General features: G+C 39.1%; 1 protein-coding gene across 1 annotated transcript in view; it reads left to right on the top strand.

Moving 5' to 3' along the window:
• The window catches only part of LOC134224907 (uncharacterized), a 164296-nt gene that overhangs the window by 59192 nt on the left and 77846 nt on the right, over positions 1 to 27258 (top strand). Inside the window, exon 2 of the mRNA XM_062704554.1 lies at positions 22635 to 23352. Within this exon, the coding sequence (XP_062560538.1) occupies positions 22635 to 23352 (718 nt within the window). The remainder of the gene's footprint in view (positions 1 to 22634; positions 23353 to 27258) is intronic.

Below are 27258 nucleotides of genomic sequence, written 5' to 3'. Positions count from 1 at the left end.
AGTGATACGTCTTACTATCCACTTCGCCCTACTCACTTTTCAAAGTGAGAAGTGCGAAATGAGGAGTGAGAAGTGAAACGTCTCACTTCTCATTTCGTCTCATTTCTTACTTTTTACAGCGAGAAGAAAAAATAAGAGTGAGCAGAGAAACGTCTCACTATTCTCTTCAGTCTTCACTGCAAAAAAGTGTATAGTGTGAAGTGGGTAGTGAGAAGTCTTACTACTGACTTCGCGCTTCAAACTTTTTGCAGCGGTAATTGATAAATAAAAAACCCAGATTAATCCACCTAGCAGTGATGATGCCTTTCTCGTGCATTATAAAATATGTTGAAAGAATCACATTAGAAAGGTCAAAAAAGCTCTTTAGGAGAATAGATCACATTTTTTCGATCATTTTGCATGTTTTTGCATTAGTTAAAATGTATTGCCACCATTTTCGGAAAAAAAAATTTTTTCCGGTTTTGATTTTTTTTTCCAAGGGGGGACCCTTGGGAAAAAACAATGATTTTTCAATAATTCCGAGATGCAATGTCCGATCGAGCCAATTTTCAATAGCAAACAATGGGACCGCATTCCCCGTCGAATGCAACTTGTTGCGAGTAAATCGGATAATGCTAAGGTCCAAAAAGTGTGTCTACAAAATTTGTACACATACACACATACACACACACACACATACATACATACACACATACAGACATCACCTCAATTCGTCGAGCTGAGTCGATCGGTATATGAAAATCGGCCCTCCGGGCCTCCTATCAAAATTTTGTTTTTGAAGCAATATTATAGCCTTTACGTACACTTAGTGTACGAGAAAGGCAAAAAAAGACAGAATCACCGTCTTCGACCAGAGGTCGTATAGACTGAACACTTAACATCTAGCATGAGACAACGGACAGGACATGCACACAACACCCAGTGGACCAGTGGAGAACTGTTCGCTTTACGAAAAGTTTTCTCCTTACCAGGGCGGGAATCGAACGCGTACTTCACAGTACATGCGACTACATTGGGCGCGAAGCCCAATGAAGAGTGAGAAGTGAGACGTCTTACTTGTTTATCCTCATTTCTCACTTTACGCTGTAAAAAGTGAGCAGTGAGTAGTGAGACGTATCACTACTTACTTCGCGCTTCTCACTTTTTTCAGTGAGCAGTGAGAAATGAGAAGTGAGTAGTGAGACGTTTCACTTCTCTTTCATCATTTTTCTCTTCTCACTGTAGAAAATAAGAAGCGCGAAGCGAATAGTGAGACGTCTTACTACTCACTTCGCGCTTCTCATTTTTTACAGCGAAAAGGGAGAAATGAGGATTGAGGATTGATTCTCTGGAGTGCCGATGTTCCATAGGAAATTTCACCGCAAATTCCTCCAGAAACCTGCGGATTATTTCGATTTTTAACGGATATTCCTCTAGAATGTCCACTAGGGCGGACCACACTTATATGAAAAAATTCAAAATCATTTTTTTGAGACGCATATATCAATTTAGTTTTTGTTTTCTTTCAGACAGCCCAACCTAATCTAGGAACTTTTTTCAAATAGGCGTAACTGTATTTGACCTTGAAATTTGAAATGACTCTTACTCTGTCTATTCAGCATATTTCGTTAAAGTGACGTTTCTACCAGATATAAGGTACACTGGGGGAAGTGGAAAAAGGGGGTAAGTGTAAAAATCGACTCGAAAAATTGGAATTGTACATACTTTACAGTTTTTACCACATCATAGCATCATACAATGTTATACTTTGATGCTCACACTAATACTATGTTGATATTTGTATAACACATACACTAACACGGTTTTCGCTTGAACTGTAATTTTAGGTTTCGCGAAAGTTGATTTTTGCATTCATAAAATCAATTCTTATTTGCACCAATTGTCCCTTTTTCAAGTGAATTTATATCACAGGTGACCATTATAATACAATTAAACTAATCCCATTCAATTGGTAGTGGTTTATACCAAGAAAGCAAATAATTCAAAGATTTTACACTTACCCCAGGTATCAAACACTGCGGGGGAAGTGGATAATGTTCTAATTATGCAATTTTTTTCTTCCCTCCAGGGTTTATTTCGATAGCTGTGAATCTTGATATGTTCCTTCTTTGTTATCATTGTGATTCCAGTGGTGATTGGACTCATATAAATGAGAAAATGCCTGATTAATCCACCTATCGGTACTGATTCCTTTCACATGTTTTACATATGAAAAAAAATATATAAAAAAGTTAAAATAGCACTGATAGGTAAATATATTCTATAATTCACATTGATTTTTATTCCTAACAAGTTTCGCCGTTGAACGCAATTTTTTGCGAACAAATCGATTAAGGCCAAGTGCTTAAGAATAGCTGATAATTTTGTACGTGTTTTGCGCACACACATACATACAAATACGCACATACAGACATCATCTCAATTCGTTAAACTAAGTTGATTAGTTTATAACCCTGTAAGTCCCAGTTTTCCTTTAAAATGTTCATCTTTGGGGCGAACATATAGACTTTACGTACACTAAGTGTCCGAGAAGGCAAAACCAGCCCTTCCCTAGCTATTACGAGAATTCTTTGAGGATCTTTTCCGTTAAGGTAATGCAATTATTCCACAAAAGATACTCAGAGCAATTATAGTATTGATTTTAGTTATATGTAACTACTCATCACTATTGAAGGTCAAGGCAACATGGGTTTTCCACTTACCTCATCCCACTAGGGTAAGTGGAAAAACAACTCCTAATTTTAAAATCTATTTCCATAAATTTCAAGCGACCAAAATGGTATGAATTACCGCACAGTTAGTGCAAAATTGACTGTTTTTGATAGCCCATTTTGATTGAACGCATTTAAATCATTTAAACTAGTTTTACACTAATTCAAACATGCACTATCGATTTTTCCTTTTCCACTTCCCCCAGTGTACCTTATGGTAATCTATTCTTTTTGTTCGGTACGTTAGTCGATCAAAATAGTTTAAAGTAAGAGCGCAATCGCTGTTCCAAAAATCAAGGTCAGAATCAATTACACCCATTTGAAAAAAGTAATGTTCATTTTGTCATGACGTGCTGCTACCTTTCTTTGAAAGTTAAGAGACAAAATTAATTGACTGCTGATGGCATTTTTCAACCTTTATACGGGCTGATGAAGATATAAAAGATTGGACAACTGATAGATTATCGATCTTTAGTCTTTCTTATCTGCTGGTTTTCATCTATTATTATTAATGTAGCTTTTGAGATCTATTTCGCTTATATTTGGCTGAAGATTTTTAATGCAATAAAAAATATCCGTTCAAATAAAAAAAAAATCCGGAAAACAATTGTTAAAATCCTTCCAAAGACGCCATTAATCCTGTTTTGATAATACGTAGTTAGGCAATCATTTATTAAGCTACTATGATGCCGTAATCTGGCTAAGTGACGTATTCGCCATTTTACAATAATGGTGTTAACAAGTAGTATTCATCGAGCTTTTTAACAGAAAAATGAAAATCATGTAGGTTGTAATTTGGCGCATACGTCACTTTTTCAGATTAATGTATGATGGGGGTCCAACAATCATAATGAGAAATTAAACTTGCTTTGTTTTCTTTTGTATCTTATGGAGAAAGCATGGTAATGTGACGCATACTTCTTTTGTTCCCATCCTCATGTTCAAGCATTTTTAGCATCAGCCTCGTCTAAAAATAGTATCCATTGTCGACGATTTCCAGCATAGACATTTCCTTGTCAACTGATAACTAGTGCTCTCTTTTGTTTATCCGATGGTTGATTGGTACCCAATTGGTACGAACGAACTGAACTACGCTTTTTCGACCTGATCACAATAAAGCTATCAACAGGGAAAAGCGTGTGCCAACCCCGCCCAGATTGATTCGATTCTTGGGAAAAAATAAAATGTGCGCGCCTTTGAAAGCATACCTACGTAATAGCCCCAGCAATCAACAACAAGAACGTGGCCACTGATTGATGCGACCGTGCATGAGGCGCTGTCATCGACCTCACGTGTTTGCTATTAAGTGCCACCACCATCTCCATTTGGACAAATTGGCTATTGATATCGGATTGTTATACATCTCGTTTTTTACGAGGAATATATATTATGGTGGAAATGTATTTTCATCTTTTATGCTAGTGATGTACATCTATGCTACAAAGGAGAGGACGCAAACTCGTAAATACATAAATATTTGTTACAAATCATTGGAAGCTCGATTGGAAATAACATCTAGGATAGAAAGTACGTCTTTGCGAGATTTGAACCGAAGAAAAGTATGAAGGTAGACAAAGAAATATTTGAATCTGGAAAGAAACTGTCGGACGGATTGCCTGTGTGGCTTCTTTTTTCTATTTCTCTCCGTCTCAGAAGCAAATGGCATTAAAAAACTATAATTATCCAAACAGTAATGACCTTTCCGTATTATGACTGAACACCAAAAAATTCCATCGTTTTCTTCACAACAAATGAATGTCGCCGTCTTGCTGAACCATGTGCTCAAAAAAATACCCAATTTTTTGCACCAGCTGACGTAGTTGCAATAATGACAAATCGTATCGAATGTGAAATTTATGACATTGAAATTAGCTTTCATGTTCTTTTCGCGAACAAATTATCACAGGATAGGGATGAAACAATTTGATGGGAGGTGAAGTAGAAGCTTGACAATATGAAACTTGTTGCTTGGAATAATTTTTATTTTTAGTGTAAGTATTGTTCTGCTATGAAAATCTTCAACGCATAAAAACGTGCCTTAGTTTCGTCGAACATAACTCGCAAGAAATAACATCAAAATATCAATTCGATTGTTCGAATATTCAAGCGGTTAACTGGATCCGACTAAGTGCATTCAAAGTAAAGCCGTTCCCTTGAAGATCGCATCCGCCCTCTCAATCTCGACACTTGTTAGTTGATGTTGTGCCATATCACTTATTGTTGAGATTGAGATTCTATCGTCGCGTCGCACTTAGGAGTATTTCACCATTCTAGCCGGAATAAAGTTAAATTTTCAAAATCGTCCTAGAGCAGTCCAAATATGCCTCAAACTTCTCTGAATAGTAGACGAGCGACTCCTAGTACTAGGTTTTCTATTTAGATTTAAAGTTTTACCGCTACACTTCTAGAAAGTTAGAGGTTTTTCGTTGAGGAAATTAATGATTTTCTCTGTTGAATTTGACTACGTTCGGTATGTTCTATTGTGGTCAAATATTTGTCACAGCAATCCACAGATCAGTACATACCATGAAAAAGTAGACAAAATAGTATCATGTAAACATATTTTTGACAAGAATGAATGGTTCTGAACAGAAATACAAAAGAGTAATTCGAAGTCCATTTTCGAGCTGAAACTAGATAATGTTACTCATATTTTCAATAAGCATAAAACACTTATTCGATGATATTCGGTAATATTTCAGTATAGAGAGGACGCATTTATGTCTATATTTTAGGATCCCGAAGAAAAATCTTGCGCAAATTTGCGCCATTTTGAAAGCGGATGTTTTTAGTTTGGTACTGTATTTAAGGCATTTATGGCCTATATCATACATTCAACCTCCCTATGAAAAGAGGAAGAGTCATAGAGCAATTTCCATGACACCATCTTTTAGCTCTATGTTTTCCCTTGCAAACACATAGAGTTGAGTTGATTTCGGTAGAAGCGTTGATGAGAGTGAATTAATTGAAATTACCAATGTTTTTCCAGGTTTAAAGGGTAAAGCACATGGGTCAAAAAGTGAAAATTAAGAAAACTGATATTTCAGCCAAATTATCATCACAGTATCATAAAATAAGGTGAAATATAGCAGTTTGAGAGATAAAATAATTTATTCCGGCTAGATTGCGAAAATACCCCTATGTGCGTCGACATCATCCTCTAACTTCTTGTCAATGTTTGCGGATCCATCATCAGATACGCATTAGTCGCACATCCTTTGTGAGGGAAGTATCCCGGAGCACACAGCATACGTCTGACGTATGGACTTGAAATGCTTCGAGACTTGAGAGTTGAGAGTGTTGAAGAACTATTACTCTCGTATGTATGTACGTTGGTGTATGATGGAGGAAAAAAGTGAGTGACAACAAACAGCAGTGTCTGAAAGTGAGCTTTTGATCGATTCGATTCCAGGCAGCAAATATGCGATGCAAGATATGAAGTTGATTGCTATAATTGACACTCTTCAGAGAAAACAGTGGTACAGGATAGCTCTTTGATACATTTTGTTTGAAAACTTACCGCACGGTGTCTCTATGGGGAAACATTATTTTTCAAAAATCAGTATCTCTGAAACACCCACCACTCTCCTTTTTTATTTAGAGGGTGAACTAAAATGTTCTATCGGGGGATCTTGAACAATTTTTATTTTTTTCACTATTTTTGGTGCAAACTCCATAGAAATCTTAAATGATAGCCGATTTAACCCCCCCCCCCCCAAATGTATGGAAAAATGATCCCCGATAGAACATTTTAAAAATGCACCTACGTGAAAAAAGAAAACTTATGCCTTCGTGTAGTGAGTGTTTTAGAAATACTGATTTTTTGAAAATAAGCTTCGTCGGACAAGCACAAGGTGACCGGTTATGTTTAAGCCATTGCATTTTTTTTGTTAGGCTCATGATAGGGACTTCCGTAACTAATTATGATGTTAACAAGAATATCAACTTATTACACTGAGGTCGCTTTTAACGTGGTTTGTTTTTGATTATTTTCGGCCTTTAGATTTATTGAAACATTGAGTAGACCCCACGAAACAATCCATTTAAAAAACGATGAAAAATCAAGAGGTATTCAATAGATTGTGGAAAATGATGGAAATTTATGATATCAATCTGCGTAAAAAGCGGCCCCGGTGTATTAACAGATATTAATGGGGGAGGAATATGAACAAACGTAAAAAAACACACAATGTCGAAAGTGCCAATAGGGTAATTTAGCGATTGTCACAGATGTCATGATAGAAGCAAATTCAATTGTAACGACATCGTCCAATAAATTTTGCCAAAAGTTTTTTTTAGCTCTTAAGTAGGCTGATTTAGAGCAATTTTACTCACTTATTAAACAGTATTTTTGACCTATTTATTTTTCGGAGTGACTTTTAGAGCTAAAAAAATGCACATTTTGATGGGTAAATGCGCTTAATATCTTTTGCCGATCAAAAGTTATATTCGTTTTTCTGCCAAAATTACATTTTTTCCTAAAGTTGATATCTCCGATTAGGGCAGACCAAAAAAATATGTTCACACGGCATTTGAAAAAGCAATTCATATTCTTCATTATGTCAAAAAATTGGAGATACGTTATTTTTTTATATCAAGTTTTACCAATTTTACTAAAGTCATATTTTTTTCAAGTAAATTGATATAACTCGATAACGGAAGAAGGTACAGAAGGTGTTCTTATAAAAAACACACGATTTGAAAAGCCCCAAAAGTCTTCAGAAGCTGACATTCGTGTAAAACTAAAAGTAAAAAAAATCTACAGACTGCTTATGCCGTTTCAGCATCGCCACTGATGTCGCGGGAAAGCAACCGACGCCATTTTTGCAATCAGCCTTTTTTTCTCATAAAATGTTGGTCCTGACAAAAACCGATATTCATTCCGCAATGGGCTTTTGATTTCACCTACAGCAACTTAACGTTAGTCCGAATTTTGCGTTTAAATTTTAGTTAACTGCTGCTGCTGTCTGTCGGTCACTCTAAAAGACGCTACGATTTAGAATACATTTTCAGCATCACCACTGATGTCGTGGGATTGCGACCGACCTCATTTTTGCAATCAACCCTTTCGTTTCATAAAATTCCGCTGCTACCAGCGTCATCTTGCGACAACTGATATCTGTGCTTGCGATGCTTTGCGATTGTTTAGTTGGGCAAAACTTTGAAGAGTTGGCTATTGATTGATGTTAGAATCTTCACTAGTCGGTTGGAAGACGGATGAGTTATTGGCCATACTTCCTGACCTCTTTTCGTGACGGTCTCAAATCTGAATCTGCATAATGATTCCCTATCTTCCCGAAGGATGTAATTCTACGTCAAAAAACCCAGATCAATCCACCTAGCGTTGGTGGTGCCTTTCTCGCATTTAGTTGAGACACCAACCTTATATGGGGTTTATATGGTCCGATGTACCATTTTCTTCATAACTTTTAAACGCAATGACCGATCGTTATAAAATTCAATAGTGATCAACAAGGCTTTGTCTCCTGTCGAATGAAACTTGTTGCGAGAAAATCGGTTAAGGATTACTATACGAAAAGTTGTCTAATATTTTTTATAGCTTTTGTGCACACACATACACACATACACACGGACAGACAGACATGTGCTCAGCTCGTCGAGCTGAGTCGATTGATATATAATACTATAGGTCTCAGAGGCTTCTATAAAAAGATCGGTTTCGGAGTGAAATGATAGCCTTTCGGTACAACTTTGTTGTACGAGAAAGGCAATAAAAAGGTTATCTAAAGGCAAAATATAGTCGTTCCATACTGTTCCAACTATTACTTATAAATATTATCAAGAATAGTAAGAACTAACGTACAGTGTTGTAGATCTTACTCCGCAACACATTACGTAATGGTGTCTACCCTGCATTGTGGGAAAAGCACACAACCACAACGGGACTGTATTAAAAGTAATTTCCATTTGATGGTGTATCCAAAGTGTTCTTCGATTACGAAATGAAACGTTCGCAGTACAATAATGTGCCGGAAGTAATTGTTTTCTGCGAGATGCCTTTGTATAATAGTGTGAGAGAAACATTACATCAAGGGGGGTCCCGTAGCGTAGTTGGCTACACGTTCGCCTTTCAAGCGAATGGTCATGGGTTCGATTCCCAGCCCCTCCACCAAAACCCTCGTCAGTCGCCGGATGCGCAGCCAATGTGGTGGTGTATGGCGTGCACGCCTCATTGTCACGGCTGCCTGATGACGACTGACAGCTTGTTCTTCTCGGAGGCATTCCTCCAACGTTACCCGGATAAATGGCAAACGGACAATGCAACGATCATTGGACACACAACATGGACAAAAACAAACACAATGGACTCACGACGAGATGGACCAGCAACGACAGCAGAGATGAGTGACGTTTAGCGCTCGCACACTAATGTCCAATTCGGCATGTGTAAATACATGTTTGTTTTCCTTCTGCTCATAACCTCAAAATTGATCGGGTCATCACAATGATTGCAAAGGAGTCAAAAAATATATGAAAATATACTCATTTTAACCCAAGCTTCGCTGAGTTGCACCATTTAGGAGTGTTTGTTTTCCTTTTATCGCCACTCACACATTCGGACGTGAGAATCTCTACAACAACGGAAATAATGGAAAAATCTAAAAATAGATTCTGTGTGGATTCTGGCTGCAGAATACCACAGTAGATCTCGGCACAGTAGCGGTTAAGTAACACAGAGTGCCTATCAAATAAATAAAGGAATAAAAAAGAAACATTATATTAAACATTACATTAAACGTTCGTTAATTGGGATTATTTAGTTGAGGGTTCGTGAATTAGGGCAAAACCTAATTAAAAAGCCGTTTCGTTTCCGTGTTTAGGCTAGTGCGCTGCTGTAAAGTACTGTAGAAATAGATAGGACACGGAATGATTCCGCTACTGAAATTCCGTGAGCAGTACGGAGCTGAAAAGTAAAAAACAATTCGTTACGCTAATAACGCCTGCTTGGTAAAGTAAATGAGGCTGTCACTTTTCCTTACACGGAAGAAAAAAAAGAACCCAAAATTGAGTATTTTTAAACTTACTTTTGAGTTATTTTTTCTCTTCTCTTTCATTCACTCTTTCTTTTGTTGTCAAAAACAAAAGAGCCAAACAATCCAACGACGCCAGTTCAATACGGGAAGCCAATTTTGAGTTTTATTACCTGAGTTCGAAATTGAGTGAATTAAACTTACATTTGGGTAAATAAATTTTCCGTTGGGTACTTTTTTAACATGGGAGTAAAGGCAAACTACTTCGACCCTACTTACTCAATTTTGGCTTCCCGTACGGATGTTCGAGGTTGGGTGAATTAAACTCACTATTGGGTAGTTTATTTCTTCCGTGTACGGAAAAATATTTCTCCCATACTTAATCAGCTGTCAAATTTACTTTGGTCAAATTTTTCAGTAAACCCATGCCGTATCAGAGCGGGATCGATACTTTTTAGTGCGTAAAATTTTCCTTTGTTCAATGCAAAAAGTAAACAACATTGACGCTTGTCAAAGCGCCCCAATTAGCAAACGGCATTTGCTAGTTGGGGTGAGGTCTTGCCCCTGTTTTTGTTTTTTTTTTTGAAATCTGCAACCAGACACCTGGGGAGGCGAACCCAGGAATTGTGGGGATGGGATTACCACTCCCGACCCACTAAAACCAACTCCTTCTTCTCCAGTCATTCCTCCGGCCCGCAATTAAGCAATACTTTGGGGGATGACTATTGCGAATTTCGCCCCCTACATGACGTACACAAGTGCTCGTATGCGCCTCAACTTTCCTAGCACTCCCCATGCACCACATGTGCACAAGACATTGTAGCCGGCACGGAGCGATCCGTCGTTAAAAGCACGTGGCTTAAGCGCCACTCCATTAAGGAGACCACGGCCCAATTTATTTTGCCCGGATGAGACTCTCTCAAGGCGAGTCCATTTTAATTTTCCCGATAAGGATTTATGGATCGGTCCAGCCAGCAACAATGAAAAGTGCCAAATCGGGTCCACCCTATCTTTCCTCTATACCGTACAGCCACACCATACACTCAAAGAGTCGGTGAGAGCCCACCAGAACCTAATACACTCTAAGCTTGAGTACCGCTCTCATCATCGGCGGACTCTCTCCTCTCACCAACAACCATCAATGAGTTGGAAGCAACATAACACACCACAGTCAAACTCGCAAAGAGGACGGGACTCGAAACTAACAAACAATATCGCGTTGTAACGTTAAACACAATCAATTAACTAATTGGCTAGGGATACACATTGAACATTTTATTTACTAACAACTGAAACATTTATTGTCTTAATACTAACGGGGGCACATGTTTGTTCGGGGTTTGTGTTCTGTTCGTTTTAGTGTTTGTGTTCATTCATAATTTCTGTCTCCTATCTTGTGTGCGGTTCCTCTTCCCTAGCTCTCTCTTTCGTTTTTGCTCTGTGTTGTGTCTTAATGTGACGTCACTCTTCCACGCAGCACAGCTGTTGACTAGTCTGCGCTCCTACTACTTGATGTTATTTTTGGTGGTGGCGAAAACGGCTCACGCACGCATGTTTCACGGGTCCGTGATGGCGGACCCAAGCGGTCGTCGGTGGATTGCGACTCGCGAAAATTGTTTCGGCTTCTATTAGCACATGGCTCTTCAGTCTAAGACTGGCACAAAAAACGTTTCTCCGCGGCGCCCTCCTCGGACGCCGCACTCCAATCAAAAAAAGGTTTGTTGACTCACCGGTTTGTTTCGGCTTACTGACCCAGTCGATGACCTGCCGGTGGGGTCGACGCTCCCGGCTTGTTAGCGGTCGGTGATTGCTTCTTAATGAAGCGCTGCACGATGGCGGTTGCTTGCCGGCGGTTTGACGAACCGGCTGGTGGATCTCGTCCACGTGGAGGTCCCCTGGCCTTCCCTCGGACTAATATGTCAACGGATCAGTCCGCTTCCGACCAGACGAATTTCGCGCCAACTCGACCAGCGGTTGGCAGCATCATCTCAGAATCGAATGAAACTTGGTGGGCATAAATATATGGTATTTCTAAGCCACTCTGCATACTTAGTTTTTCAAAAATTGTTAAGAGTAACATTTTATGAGGGCCTATTTCTTTTTTCATGGATTTTTTATAAATCGATGTAACTCCAAAATGACAAGACCTACAAAAAAGTGTTGTATGGCGGATTGTCGTGAAATTCGTTTTTCGGAAAAATATCTAAAAAATAAAAACCCGATTTCTACACTGAAAAAAAATAGTTTTAAAAATTAAAATCGATATTACAAAAAACCTCATCTCAGAAATCGATGAATTTTTTTCTGCAGATAGGTATTTTAATTATCTAACTTTTCTGGGAATAATGTTCCTGTGACATATTTAAGGAAAAAAAGTTTTTCTAACAAAAACTTTTTTCATGTCCATATTGAGTGAAAATTTATCAGCGTGTTTTATGCCTACAGCGCTAATTATAGGTTCAGCAGCCTATCATCAACCAACGACACATTTTGGAAGTATAAAAATTTGTTTAGGAAGCAATTTAGCATAATCTAACATTAATGTGGACCAACATTTGGAAAGGACGTATATTTTCCTAGATTGCTTATATCAATGTTACACACAAATGACCAGATTTACAAAATTTTGATGTTTGATGGACTATTGTAAATTTGTCTGAACTATGAAGTCTGAAACATAAAAGAGCGTTTCGTTCACCGAGAAAATAAATTAATGAATGTAAAGATTAAAATTGGTTTAGCAAAAAAAAATTGGAGGTCGATTTTTTTAATCAGATAAACATTTTGATTCCAAACGATGAAGCTCGGTAGGTAATTTCATTAGGGGGATTTCCGGTAAACGCACATTTAAAGAATAATAAATTTTCCGCATTTTTTAAATTTTTTCTTCAATTTTATTTGTTATACTACATTTAATTCTTATTTATACTTGAATGCTCATAATTTGTAAACTTAGTCGAACAATTCAAAGACTTTTGGGTCTTCATCTGAGTTGGAATATTTTTAGCCAGGATTTTATTATGAGCGAAGAATGAAGCTTTTGCGTGCCAATTATAGTTTTTGCTTTTTTGAAAAGTTCATCAAACTCTTGTTGAGTACCGTCGTCGGGGGTGACAATCGGTCAAATGGGGGTGAGAATGGGTCACTGTTTCAACTACTTAGAATGCTTGTAGAATGGATGTATCTGAGGACAAAAAGACAAAAATATAAGAGACCTTTTTGAACGATTTTGCTCTACGCCCTCCATGCTCGCGTTGAGAGCGATGACCCATTCTCACCCCCAGTCCTATTGCCACCCCCGATGGCGGTATTGCTCATTCGTGATATAACAGAAATGTAATATAGTTATATTTTTGTTTGATAGTTGATAGTTTGTTTGATGAGGAGTCTTGATAGTATTTCCATAATCTTTGGCAAGAGTTGCGCGTTTTGTCATTAGTTTGATAGCGCCACCAATAGCTTCGCAAGGGCCTTTTCCGTGCGATGTTGTAAAGAAGTGCCATTCTGCTTCTAAGCCATGTTTTGAATCTAAATTACACAGGCTTGCAAAGTTCCTTTTATGTTTATAATGTGCTGCAGCTCACCCAGACACAAAAGTATTTTTTGTAAAATCGATCGACTGTTTCAAAAAGTCAATTAATTTTGAAATGAATAAGTGAACAGATTTTGTGTCATGGGTCATTACTTCTGATTAATAAATCTAACGTTTTCTAATTAACCGTTTCTTTTAAAGTAAATTTCGAATGGATGTATTGTTGCCTGGGAATTATTCCAACCTTGAGCAGCATTTTGGATAATGAATGAATAATTTTCAGACAAATCTATCAGTACAAGTGTATTGCTGTTTGCAAATAATGTCATAAGTTTTAAGTTTATCAATTTTTTAAATAAAATACGATACAAAATCATCTACAGGCTTTATAACGGTTTCTAAATTACACCGTTCAGTGGTTAGCCTTTGCTGAATAACAACATCTTTTCCACTATTACAATTAAATATCACTTCAGTTTCGTTTCGGCAACATTGCCCGTTTTCAAAGTAATTATTTTTTGTAATTGTTTTTAAGTTTTTTTTTGTGTCTTTATTAAAGAGACTTTCAGCCCGAGGCTGGCTCGTCTCCGAGTTTTTAAGTTACTTCGATACAAAAAGTCAAATAAAACATAAACCCTTTTCAAATGTTAGTCCACAATTATGTTAGATTATGCTAAATTTCTTCTTAAATTAATTTCCAAAATGTGTCATTGGTTTATAATAAGCTGCTGAACCTATAATTGGCGATGTAGGCATAAAACACGCTGATAAATTGTCACTAAATATGGACATGAAAAAAGTTTTTGTTAGTAAAACTTTTTTTCCTTAAATATGTCACAGGAACATTATTCCCAGAAAAGTTAGATAATTAAAAATATCTATCCGCGGAAAAAAAATCATCGATTTCTGAGATGAGGTTTTTTGTAATATCGATTTTATTTTTTAAAACAATTTTTTTAGTGTAGAAATCAGTATTTTATTTTTTGGATATTTTTCCAAAAAACTTCTGGGAATTTCACGACAGTCCGCCATACAACACTTTTTTGTAGGTCTTGTCATTTTAGAGTTACATCGATTTATAAAAAATCCATGAAAAAAAATTAGGTCCTCATCAAATGTTACTCTTGCCAATTTTTGAAAAACTAAGTAAGCAGAGTGGCTTAGAAATACCATATCTTTATGCCCACCAAGTTTCATTCGATTCTGAGATGGTGCTGCCAGCCCCATAGAAGGGTTGGCGCGAAATTCGTCACCAGTGTACGATTGTCGTGGATTTTCCGTCCGTTGGGGAGAAGCGTCGCGCTTGGGTGCGGAAAGAATCTGCGGGCGGGAAAATCAAGCCAATCTGGCTACACAAAACACATGAGCACAAACACATTTAGCACACTTTAGAGCAACAAACTTTACCTTCACAAAGTTTTCTTCGCCTACTCTCGCACACAAAATCTTTACGCACACTTTCTGCCTAATTGCTAAGGAATGAACAATTATTAATTAACTAATTACATTTAAAGTCACAGTAACACATACTTTCGAACAATTGAAATAATTACTAGCAAACGCGGACACTTCCAACTCATTAGCTGATCACGGACGAAATGATCGAGTCCGTGAATCCTCAGCTCAAGGATGGTGGGCTCGGACACAACCGGAAACACGTCATTTCCCGACCCTCTTCGTGTACGATCGTGACCTTATTGGCACGATGGATAATTGACACGAAAGTTGTGCTGCTTTCCCTCTTCCACCTTATCCGAAAAACAAATGGCCTCGACCTTGGAGAGCTTGGCTAATTGATAGTGCCCGTTTGCCTACGTCAAGGGACAATTATGTAAATTAATTGGCGATTTAAAGATGTAACTGCTTACAATCTACCTTATTTACAAAAACTATATACACATTTATTCACAATATTCCTGACTGCTACAACATACTGGCACCACATGTGCCCCAACACTCACCTGCCTATGCCGCTCAAATGATTGCAAGGGGGGTACCCCATGTCGCCATCTCACAACATAGACAGTCCTCATTCAGTATGGTGTTCACCCCGTCCTGGAACAGGGTGACACCACTCGTCTACCAAGCCGGAGGTGACCCTAGGTTGGTGGCTCCTATGCCGCTCCTACCTCATCTACGAGGCAGACCCTTTCAAATCTCCTATTTCTGAGGTGCCTCAGAAGCATCAACCCCCCGACACTCCTGCCAGTCATAGCGAGCCTTTCGTATCCCCTACTTCTGAGGTGCCGCAGAGGTATCTGCCCCCCGACACTCCTGCCAGGCCTAGCGAGACTTCTCTCAATCCGTCCCTGGCAGCCGGATCACACTACTGCCTAAGCAGTCACTTAGGCCACACGTACCATGCGAGTCTAACTTGTGTGCTCTTTGATATTGATACTGCCAACAGGGTGTCGAACAGGTACTTTGCAGGCAGTACCCCCTATTGATATTTCGAAGCCCAGATAGTCCTCAATCAGTGTGGTGGTCTACCCATCCTGCAACGGAGTGGCACCACTTACCTTACATGTCTCCAATTTCTGAGGTGCCCCAGTAACATCAACCCCCCGACACTCCTGCCAGGCATCGCAAGACTTTCGTGTCTCCTAATTCTGAGGTGCCGCAGAGGTATCTGCCCCCCGACACTCCTGTTAGGCCTCACTAGACTTCAGTCATTGTAACACTACCGACCATGCGTACCATGCGAGGTTTACTAGTGTGCTCACCCATACACTCGGTCCCTCGCTCTGTGGGGGTATTATGAGTAATACCCCCAACTCCCATTCGCTTGCACCACATGTGCTCCCCGGGGGGGTGTGTGGGTACCACCCACTGCCACCCGCTTGCCGCCGAAGCAGCCCTCACTCTGTGGAACCTCCACAGGCTCCGTTAACGACCTGGATAATTGTTTCACCCCCAGGTCATTTGTCCCCTCGGCACGGGTCGCCTGACACCTTCGGATTCGGGATTAGGGACGCCATATTGTCAGCTCCAGTGTTGTACTGAGCCTGGCGATTTAGCCGGATTTACACTGTTACGCACTACTTCCGAGTATCCATATCCCAACGTAACGGGTTAGGTCTTGTCCCTATTAGTGACATATCACTTCATTTATTTATTTTGCTTATTTCATCTGACTGTGTCGTCTAAATAAAATCTTAAAACTAAAGGTCAGTTGATAAAATACCTGTTTAGCCGTTGACGAAACGCGGATCAACTGATGCTGAATTCGAATTGGTCTGACACATCGTTGACATGGCGGATCATAGCGACAAAGCACCTATATTGGCTGCATTCATAAAATGTCAGAAGTATAAGGTGCTGTACATTTGATTAGAGGAGAGGGGTGATGTGTGGCATTGGACAGGCCTTTAACATGATCAAGCCTAATATAGCACAATTCCCCAGTTACATGACAGGCTTTTTTATCTTGAGAATTTCAACCCACGGCGGGCTCATCTCTAGGTAGAATGACAGGTCATAGCAGCCATTGTGCAAGATATACATCCGCAGTCACGATTGTAAACAAAGAGCAAACATGACGGGTGATTAATGTGTACTTTATGAAATTGCACATTTGGTGATCCTGTCAGGAGTGTGTTACAACGTGACTCGTGAAATTACCCATCATGTTGTGTAGAAGTGTGTGAGGAGAAACAGTTTGAAACGCATTTCACGGGAAGCCGAAAAAAAGGTTAAAGCAGCGAAACTTTTTTCACATAGGCAAGAAAAGTAATGCCTTTGTTTTGTCTGCGTGAATAAGAGGGATGCTGCTTTTGGGGTGTTGTCCTTGCGTTTGGCCTTTGGAGCACTTAGAAGGTTTTGGACGATTATGTTATGGCATTATTTTGTTTTGTTTTCGTTTTTTGTTTTGGTCCGGCTGAAGGATGGTGATGTACAGGTTGAATGAATGAAGTTGGTTTGTGTGCTTTTTATGACGCGAGTAGGTTTGGTGTTTGCAAGACTTTCTTTTGATTAGTTAAACGGATCCGATTCGGCCGATTCGATTTGATTGTTGATGTCAAGTATCTTATGGGCGAAAGAGTATTAAGTTCGGAACCAGTTTCCTTGTTCCTCTTTGTTGTCAGCCTGGCCGATGAATACAGTTCAAGTAAGGATTTGTAGATATAAGTGTGATTAACAATACACACCTAAGAAATAGATTTGGTAAAATTGCAAGAACCATCTAAGAATATAGGAGTGATTTTCCGTAGGACGTATGAAACTCTAAAATTTACCAATGAGAAAGTGTTGTTCCATAAACAAGACGAGCTCGGTGGTCTAGTGGCTACAGTTTCTGCCTTATAAGCAGGAAGTCGTGGGTTCTATTCCAGGCTCACCCTTTCCTAGTTTGTATTTTTATCATAGTTCTTTCAAACACGATAGCCAACAGCTCCTTTTCTATTTGGGCGTACCCTCTCTCAGTCTTGGTAAGCGTCCTTGAAGCGTAACCAACAACTCCCTTGGATTGATACACTGCTACTTCTAGGCCATGACAACTAGCATCACATTCTATAATCAGCGACCTTGCTAGGTAGTTGACCATTCCTACAAATCGGTGGACTTCTTTTGGCGACGTGGGCACAGGGTAGTTTCGTATTGCCTCCACTTTTCGTTCATCAGGTTTGACCCCCTCGGAAGATATGACGTGACCAAAGAAATTGACGGACGTTTGGCACAAAGTAAGTTTCGCAAGGTTGAGTTTTATTCCATTACTCCAAAGACGAACAAGCAATTTCTCCAGTCGCTGGTTATGGCACAATAAAGCTTCTTCAAAAGTGTTCCCGCTCCTATTATTAAAATGTCGTCCGCTAAGCACTCAATACCGTCTAATCCCTGAAGAGCTTCTTGCAATTTGGCTTGAAATATTTCTGGTGCAGATGAAATTCCAAAAGGCATCCTGAGCCATCGATAGCGTCCAAAGGGAGTCCAAAAAGTAGTAAGTTTACTACTGGCTTCATCCAACTCAACTTGCCAGAAGCCCTTTTTCGCATCCACAGTTGAAAATATCCTCGCTTTGCCTAGTTTAGGCAAAATTTCGTCCAAGGTTGTGAATTGAAGATTTGGACGCTTGAGGGCTTTGTTCAAAAGTATGGGATCCAGGCAAACACGAAGAGAATCCACACCAGAGGATTTTTTCTTCACCAGAACTAAATTACTCACCCAATCAGTGTGCTTTGACTCCTTTTGAATGATGCCATCGTTAACCAGCTGACCAATCTTACGCCGCAAATCGTCCCTAAAGGCAATGGGAACACGACGGGGAGTTTGTATCACAGGCTTCACTGAGTCATCAATTTCCAGCGTGACGGCGCCTTCCATCTTCCCATAGCCTCGAACACATCATGGTAGTTCTTCACAGCAACTCTGGTGGCTTCACGATATTGATCCAACACTGTCGAAGCAACTGGGTCCCGATGAACAGCGTTGCAGAATTTTACCAGACCCAGTGTGGTACACACTGCGACCGATAATAGTGGTGGATGATTCATGTTGACAACTTGGAATACCATCCTGTATCGCTTATTCTTATGCTGACAAGGAACTTCAATTTGCCCCAATACTTCAATCGATGTTCCGTTAAAAGCTCGCAGACGGCACCTTGACGTATTCAGTTCCGGGTGAACTCCTCCAGACAACTTTCTTAACCAGTCGAAGCCAATAATGCTTGCCCTGGCACCGGTATCTAACTCACAGCTAACAACCTTCCACACGTTTCCAAACTTCAGTGACAGATCCGACAGAACAGCACCACCCCAAGCAGAGTTATCCATAAGTTTCCCAATAATTGCCTCTTCCTCTTCTTGAATCCAGATTTCCTGTTCTTCATCTACGTCGTATACCTCGACTGGGCGTTCAGCTTTTTATGGTATTACTGCCTTTATTTTTCTACCACTTTTTGGTTTACTAGACGACGATTCCTTCGATTTGCAGACTCTTTAAAGTGGTTTTTCCCGCCACACTTATCACAACGTTTCCCGAAAGCTGGACATACTCCACGTTTGAACGGATGTCGTCCATCGCAAAACTTGCAGACCCCGTCGACGATTTTATTGACATCTACAGGCACTTCTAACGATAACTGTTTCGAATGTCGGGCGGTAATTTTTTCCATCCGGCATAAATCAATAGCTTTCGACAAATTAATATCAGTCATGGTAAGCATCTTGGCTTTTAAGCTAGTTCGATTTAAGTTCGATGTAACTATCTTGAACACCATCATATATTGCTCCAATGTACCAAAACGACACGGTTTACCCAGCACTTTCAAGCGGCTCACATATTCATCGATAGATTCTGTTGGTATCTGAATCGCAGAGAAAAATTCCAGCCGATCAACAATGATATTTCGAACTGACACTACTTTCGCCCTAATGGCATCTAACACAGCTTCGGGTGTAGCCTTCTGCTGATCGCTGAGCTCGAAATTGAAATACCGCTTCAGAGCATCGGTTCCAACAACCGACAACAAAAAAACTGACTTTCTTCTTGTTTTCACTATCGGGCCAATCATTCATTCCAACAGCGACCGAATAGTTTTTCCAATTGGATTCGAAAAATGTAAAATTCTCCTCCATATCTCCTTCTAAACTAGAATTACATATAGAGATTACAACAATATCATCACACGAGAAGGCTAAGGAAGCGTTACAGTAAAGCTACGTCTTAACATACATGCCATCAAAGATTGTGTCCCATTTGTTGTGCTAAAGTCGTTTATTAAATTACGTGTACTAATTATTAACTTTTCCCGTGCCTTTGTTTTATGCTTTGGAACCTTTACTATTTTTTTTATTATTTATGCATTTATACAAACGAACACGAGTCCAATCATGAATGAAGTTTATGAATTTATGAATTCAGTGAGTTTTGTTCGGGTTTTGAGAGGTTTAACTTTCCCCAACACTGCAAACAAGCTGTTAATGCAATTGTTTGCCATGAATAACATTTTCGGCCAACTTTTCAGAGAAACCGTTTTGCGATTATGATAGAAAATAGAAATAAAATAAAAAGTCAGTACGATGAATGGAAAAATACGATGAGGCAAAGTGCCGACTCAAATGCCAGATAGATGGCTTTACGTCAATTCGGCACGTGATCCTGTAGCGGCACAACAAATTATGTAAATTTATGTAATACTGCTCGGGTGAGGATCAACCCACAGGCTGGGAGGGAAAGTTAATTGGAAACTTTTTCCTTTCTCGGAATTTCGTCGTCATCCAGTTTGACCGAGTCATTGAGTGGCATTTTTCAGTTCATTTGTTAATGTCGACAGCCTTCATCAGTATGAACAGGAGTTAAACAAAGGTTGAAGAAGATGGACGTTTAAAATAGCTGGTCGTTGAGTATGTGTTTTGCAAAGCATTGTCTTTATTGTCAATAGAACTCTCACAAGACTCAGCTTATTTTAGATTAAACGGAATTTATAGTAAGTGTGGATTTGGATTGGATTTTGATAGGATTTGGATTGGATTCGGATAGGATTTGGATTAAATTTGGATTGGATTTGGATTGGATTCGGATAGGATTTGGATTAAATTTGGATAGGATTTGGATTGGATTGGATTTGAATTGGATTTGGATTGAATTTGGATTTGGATTGGATTTGGATTGGATTTGGATTGGATTTGGATTGGATTTGGATTGGATTTGGATTGGATTTGGATTGGATTTGGATTGGATTTGGATTGGATTTGGATTGGATTGGGTTGATTTGGATTGATTTGGATTGGTTTGGATTGATTTGGATTGAATTTGGATTGGTTTGAATAGGATTTGGTTTGGATTGGATGTGGATTTGGATTGGTTTTGATTGGTTTGGATTGGTTTGGATTGGTTTGGATTCGATTAGATTTGGATTAGATTTGGATTGGTTTGGATTGATTTGGATTGGTTTGGATTAGATTTGGATTGATTTGGATTAGATTTGGATTGGTTTGGATTGGTTTGGATTGGTTTGGATTGGTTTGGATTGAATTTGGATTGGTTTGGATTGGTTTGGTTTGGATTGGTTTGGTTTGGATTGATTTTGATTGGTTTGGATTGGTTTGGATTAGATTTGGATTGGTTTGGATTCGATTAGATTTGGATTAGATTTGGATTGGTTTGGATTGGTTTGGATTGGTTTGGATTGGTTTGGATTAGATTTGGATTGATTTGAATTGATTTGGATTGATTTGGATTGGTTTGGATTGGTTTGGATTGGTTTGGATTGGATTTGGATTGGTTTGGATTGATTTGGATTGGTTGGATTGATTTGGATTGGTTTGGATTGGTTTGGATTGGTTGGATTGGTTTGGATTGGTTTGGATTGGTTTGGATTGGTTTGGATTGGTTTGATTGGTTTGGATTGGTTTGGATTGATTTGGATTGGATTTGGATTGGTTTGGATTGGTTTGGATTGGTTTGGATTGATTTGGATTGGTTTGGATTGGTTTGGATTGGTTTGGATTGGTTTGGATTGGTTTGGATTGGTTTGGATTGATTTGGATTGGTTTGGATTGGTTTGGATTGGTTTGAATTGGATTTGGATTGATTTGGATTGGTTTGGATTGATTTGGATTGGTTTTGGATTGGATTTGGATTGGATTTGGATTGGATTTGGGTTGGATTTGGATTGGATTTGGATATGGATTGGATTGGATTTGGTTTAGATTTAATTGGATTTGGTTTAGATTTAATTGGATTTGGTTTAGATTTGGATTGGATTTTGATTCGATTTGGATTGGATTTGAATTGGATTTGGATTGGATTTGGATTGAATTGTCTCTGGTTTAGTTCTGGATTAGAATTGAATAAGATTTTGCATTTTCGTACTCTTAGCTATTGACGTATCAACCATTTAAATGTTTGATTTTGCATTGGTTTGGATTTGAATCATAATTGCGTTTATTTGGATTGAAAATGTACAATATTTGCCTTGGTTTTAAAATTATATTAAATTCAGGTTGAAATTGATGTGAACTTAGATGGGACTGGATTTCAGATCCACCTTAGCGTTTATTAGCTTTGGATCAGCTTTGATATGAGGCAATCCTGGAATTCCTGAAAATACAATTATGATATCAGTTTTAAAAAAAATGAAATTTTAAAGTTTTGTTTACTTCTGATCCTGCTTACCAATGTCGGTTTCTTTTCCCTCGAATAAACTTGTATTATAATCCTTCTGCTCTCCTTTGTTAAAGTTTACTTAAAAGTCTTTATTCAGGAATTTCAGCTGAACTAATTTTGTAATCGTTTGTTGAAGATTAATTTGTATCTAACTCAATAAGTTTTTGATCTATTACACTTCCACAAGTGCTGGTTAGAAACACATTACGTTTATATTTTTAACACCAAATATATCAATTCAATCATATTCACAATTGTATTAAAATTTTCTTATTTCATTATCCTTTCTAGGTCAATTCACAATACGCAGATGTGAACCGCCGGTTGAAACCATGCGAGCTGGAATCGTTACTGCGGGATCTCACCTACCCGGAGGAAGGCTACGAGATGCATGCCGCTGCCTTACGCAACCAGTTGCGACACATTCTCGAAAGGGAACCCACCGACAGCGCCGGGTACCAATCCCTGGACGAGTATGGCACCTACGAAAATGCCGGACCGTATGAGGACAAACGCTCATACCGTTCGCTCCTGCGGGATGGGGCCACGTTCGGTAAACGCAACCTCGGTTCCCTGGCACGCGCCGGACTGCTGCGGGGTCCTTCGTCGAATGACTATCTCAAGCGCAGCATTGCCACCCTCGCCAAGAATGGTCAGCTTCCCGCTTCACGGGAGCCCGACTCGGAGGAAGCGGCCTCGTCCGGCGGATGGAACGACGAAAAGCGCAATCTTGCGGCGGCCCGTGCATCGGGGTACATGCTGAACGGAAAGCGTAACATCGCATCGTTGGCAAGAAAGTACGAACTGCCCGGCAAGCGGAACATACAATCGTTGCTGAGAAGCGGAATGCTACCGTCGATTGCCCCCAAGCGAAACATGCAATCGCTGGCACGCGATAACTCACTGCCTCACTTTGCGGGAGCCACGGCTCAGGAGAGCAAACGCAACATCCAAACGTTGGTACGCGACTGGAATCTGCCCCGGCAGCAGAACGTTGGTGCTGATAATGGTGAGTGTTTTTGACGAAGAACTACATTCCATGCTTGGTGATAAGTTATAAATGGCAAGACAATTAAAATCATTTTTTATTAACATGCATGTTTAATTGCATTTTATTCGGCGATACGATCATACAAAAAATAATTTTATTGTTAAATATCTTGGTTGCCAATATGCACAGCACATGCTTAAAAATTGATGATTGTTTGATTGTCTAACAATTCTGTATAAGAACCTACCAAAACCTGTACAAGAATTGAACAAATGCGAAAATGTTTGATTCTTATACAAATATTGTATGAGACCTTACAATTTTGCAAGCATCTTTTACAATATTTGTTTGTGAGCTTACATTTTTGTATAAGAATCTAACAATTTCGCATATGCCCAGTTCTTATACAGGTTTTGGTAGGTTCTTATACTGCCCATGATCGCATATTTGCAACATTTGCATTTTTGTCGATTTTGAGATAAGCTCATGAGTCATCTCCGAATTGCTAGTTCTTCCAGCTGACCAGGTGAAATAAGAAAGTTTGTTCCGAAAAACTCGAAAAAACTACCAAGTTGTTTTGTAACATTAAGCAAAGTGACCGCATAACCGTAACACTGGAAAACTTTTTTGCCGGTACGCCATGCGCTGAGTACAAAAATTTTCGAAAATAGGTGGCATTCAAATACCAAGTAATGGAAATGTTTCTACCGAAGATTCCAACTAGATAAAGTTTTTGTGCAATTTTTGGGAATTTTTACATATTACAAACATCATCGTTCCATTTCTCCCATGCCTACTTTTGTCGATTGTTACAAATATGCGATCATAGGCAGTATACAGAATTGTTAAACAATCTAAAAGTCGCTAGTTGGGTGTAATCTCTAAATAGGCGCGACAAACCCTACATAACAAGACCATTTAAAGATCACAGTTGCGGAAAAGTCATCTTTTTTTGCAAATCAAATGTCTTTCGGATGCTTGATTAGTCCTACGTCAACGTAGCTTATAACAACGTAGGGATGTAGGTACCATTATTATTTTTCTCTTTTTGCCACTACTGCTGGTGGGATTGGGAGGAATGCGAATGATGACAGGTGTACTAATATTTGAGGAATGATAGCGAATAATTTGTAGCGGAATGCGTTGGTGTAGTATTTCAATTTGGAATGCGTTGCGATATTAGATTGTATAGCGTTGAAATTGGTGCTTAATCTCATTAAACTTATTTAAAAAAATGTACACATATTGAAATCTTAGCATTGAAATACTTTCGATTTGGATTGGATTCCTCCTAATTGTAGAAACATTCCTAATTGAAGAATTGAATTCCAGATTCAGAACAATCCTAAGCAAGCGTAGATTCCTTTTCAATTATTTGACCTTAACCGGAATAGTAGATGCTAAAAGGCTTTAGGCTCAATATAATTTGCGGCGTAATGCTATTGATCTCTAATCTCACACAGTAAAAACTTTTTGCACTATTTCAACGTTTTTCTGGTCGTATTTTTGATCGCGAAAAAACAGAACTAGGTGGTCAATAATAATGTTAATAAAATAGATTTCTTAAATTGAAAAGGAACAGTGGGTCGTGTCTATGACGTCTATGTTCAAATCATCCACATAATCTAATTTTGATGAACAATTTCCGATATTAGCGCAGATCACAACAATATTTTTTCTTTTTCTTGACCAGTTTAGGTAAAATTATCTCAAAATGGAAAGCTTTGAATAGATTTTTTGTTTAACCCGTAAATGCCCAGGACGAACTTTTAATTTTGAAAACCATGTAGGGGAAATGACGGCTTTGGCATGCAGGTTTTGTTCTATTATTGTCAGGGGCGTTTTTGTTGACCAAATTTTATGAAATTGCAAAGAATGTTTAGGCCAAATTTGAGCATAATTAGTTATAGAAAACCCCCTATCTCGGAGGTTTTTAGAGATTTTTATTTAGAATTTTGACTAGAGACAAGGTGAATAGTTATACTTTCATGTACATGCAAACCGTCCTTCCCCTTTTTATGGTTCTGAAAACTAGGTGGCCCAAAAGAGCAATTTTAGGCAATTATATATAGAACTGGTCGTATTTGACGATTTAATGATGAGATGAGATGAGATTTGTGCAAATAATGTAACAAGAACTTAACCGGTGATGGATCGACTGTATGTTTTATTCTATTTATTGAACGGCTACTCAGTCTTACAATTTTCACAACGAGTTTATTATTTACCCGACGTTTCGACACGGGTTTCGTCGGGTAAATAATAAAATCGTTGTAAAAATTGTAAGACTGAGTAGCCGTTCAATAAATAGAATGTAACAAGATCTATTATAAGGCCTCCAATACCTCAGGAAGATTGTGGTGAAGTTGCTCTAAATAAATGATTTTTTTTAACCTACAGTAATCCAACATGTCCATATAAGTCCCTAAAGCCCTTGCGAATGCTTCACCAGTCAAATAAGTCCAACGCAGACGTTCTAGGGTCTCCAAATTGTCCAGAAGTTGAGTTCAATTGATCTACCTGGTCAACTACACCTAGCATCAAACCGATAGCAACCCAGCGAGTCCCTTAAGTCCTTGCACTCTGATACGTTTGATTGCTATTTATTTGATGCCAGGCGTAGTTAACCTGGTAGACTAATTGAATTCAACTTTCGAACAATTTAGAGACCCTTGAACATCTACGTTGGGTTTATTTGAATGGTAAAGCATTCACAAGGGCTCTAAAGACTTATATGGACACGCTGGGTTGCTATCGGTTTGATGTCAGGCGTAGTTGACCTGGTAGATCAATTGAACTCAACTTCCGGACAATTTGGAGAACCTAGATCATTTGCGTTGGACTTTGTTGAGTGTTTTTTTTCAAGTTCGTTTATTTGGTAGGCTCAGGCGTGTATAACACTTTACGGAGCCATGTTTCTTTGTGATATATACAATCAATGTCATTTTTTCAGTTAGTAAGAGAGGGATAGGAGCCAGCGTACTCGTGGTGACTCGAGGTTAGTTTACAATATTTAAGGATGGACGGGGCTTAGGATTCGGGATCAAGGAATTTCGGTTGCTCATCCGGGCATTTGGCGTAAGGGACGATGTGGCGTGTCGTCGTGCTCGAGGATTGGTTCGACTGGGAGCGTCTTCCGGATGGCCTGAGTAACGGAGATCTACGGAACATAGAGACAGAGACAGTACAAAAAAAAAACTTTGACGGAAGAAAAAAAAAACAAAAATTAGATTTTGATGTCAGAATCACAAATGAAACTATAAATGGCCTGCATATAGACCGCATCACGATCCCCCAATACAGCTCGAATTTCCCTGAAGGGTTGTTTACCTCGGGCCACTAGGGTATCCAATAGTCGCTCTCTGGAGGCGTCATTTTCCGAGCAGGACCAAACTACGTGATCGATGTCATCATAACCGGCTCCGCACCTACATAAGTTGCTATCGACAAGGTTTATTCTGTACAGATGTGCGTTTAGTGAATAGTGATTAGACATAAGTCTCGACATCACGCGAATGAAGCCTCGACTTAAGTCCTCACCTCTGAACCACGCTCGCCCAGAAACTTTTGGAACTATGGAAAATAGCCACCGTCCGAGTTCATTGTGTGTCCAATTCCTTTGCCAACTTTGAAGAGTACTCTGACGGACTAATGGGAAAAACTCGTCGCTCGAGAATTGTCTATCATAAACTTCACCTTCCTGTGCGCCCACCTTTGCCAGCGAGTCTGCCTTCTCATTGCCGTAGATTGAGCAGTGAGATGGGACCCAAACAAAGGTAATCTTGAATGATCTTTCGACCAAAACACGCATCTGCTCTCTTATGTTTGTAAGAAAGTAAGATGCGTGCTTAACAGGTTTCATCGACCGGAGTGTCTCGATAGAACTAAGACTATCCGAGAAGATGAAATAATGGTCTACGGGCT

This window comes from Armigeres subalbatus, chromosome 3 (assembly GCF_024139115.2).
Source record: "Armigeres subalbatus isolate Guangzhou_Male chromosome 3, GZ_Asu_2, whole genome shotgun sequence".
Lineage (NCBI taxonomy): Eukaryota > Metazoa > Arthropoda > Insecta > Diptera > Culicidae > Armigeres > Armigeres subalbatus.
This window is presented reverse-complemented; position numbering and strand designations above follow the sequence as displayed.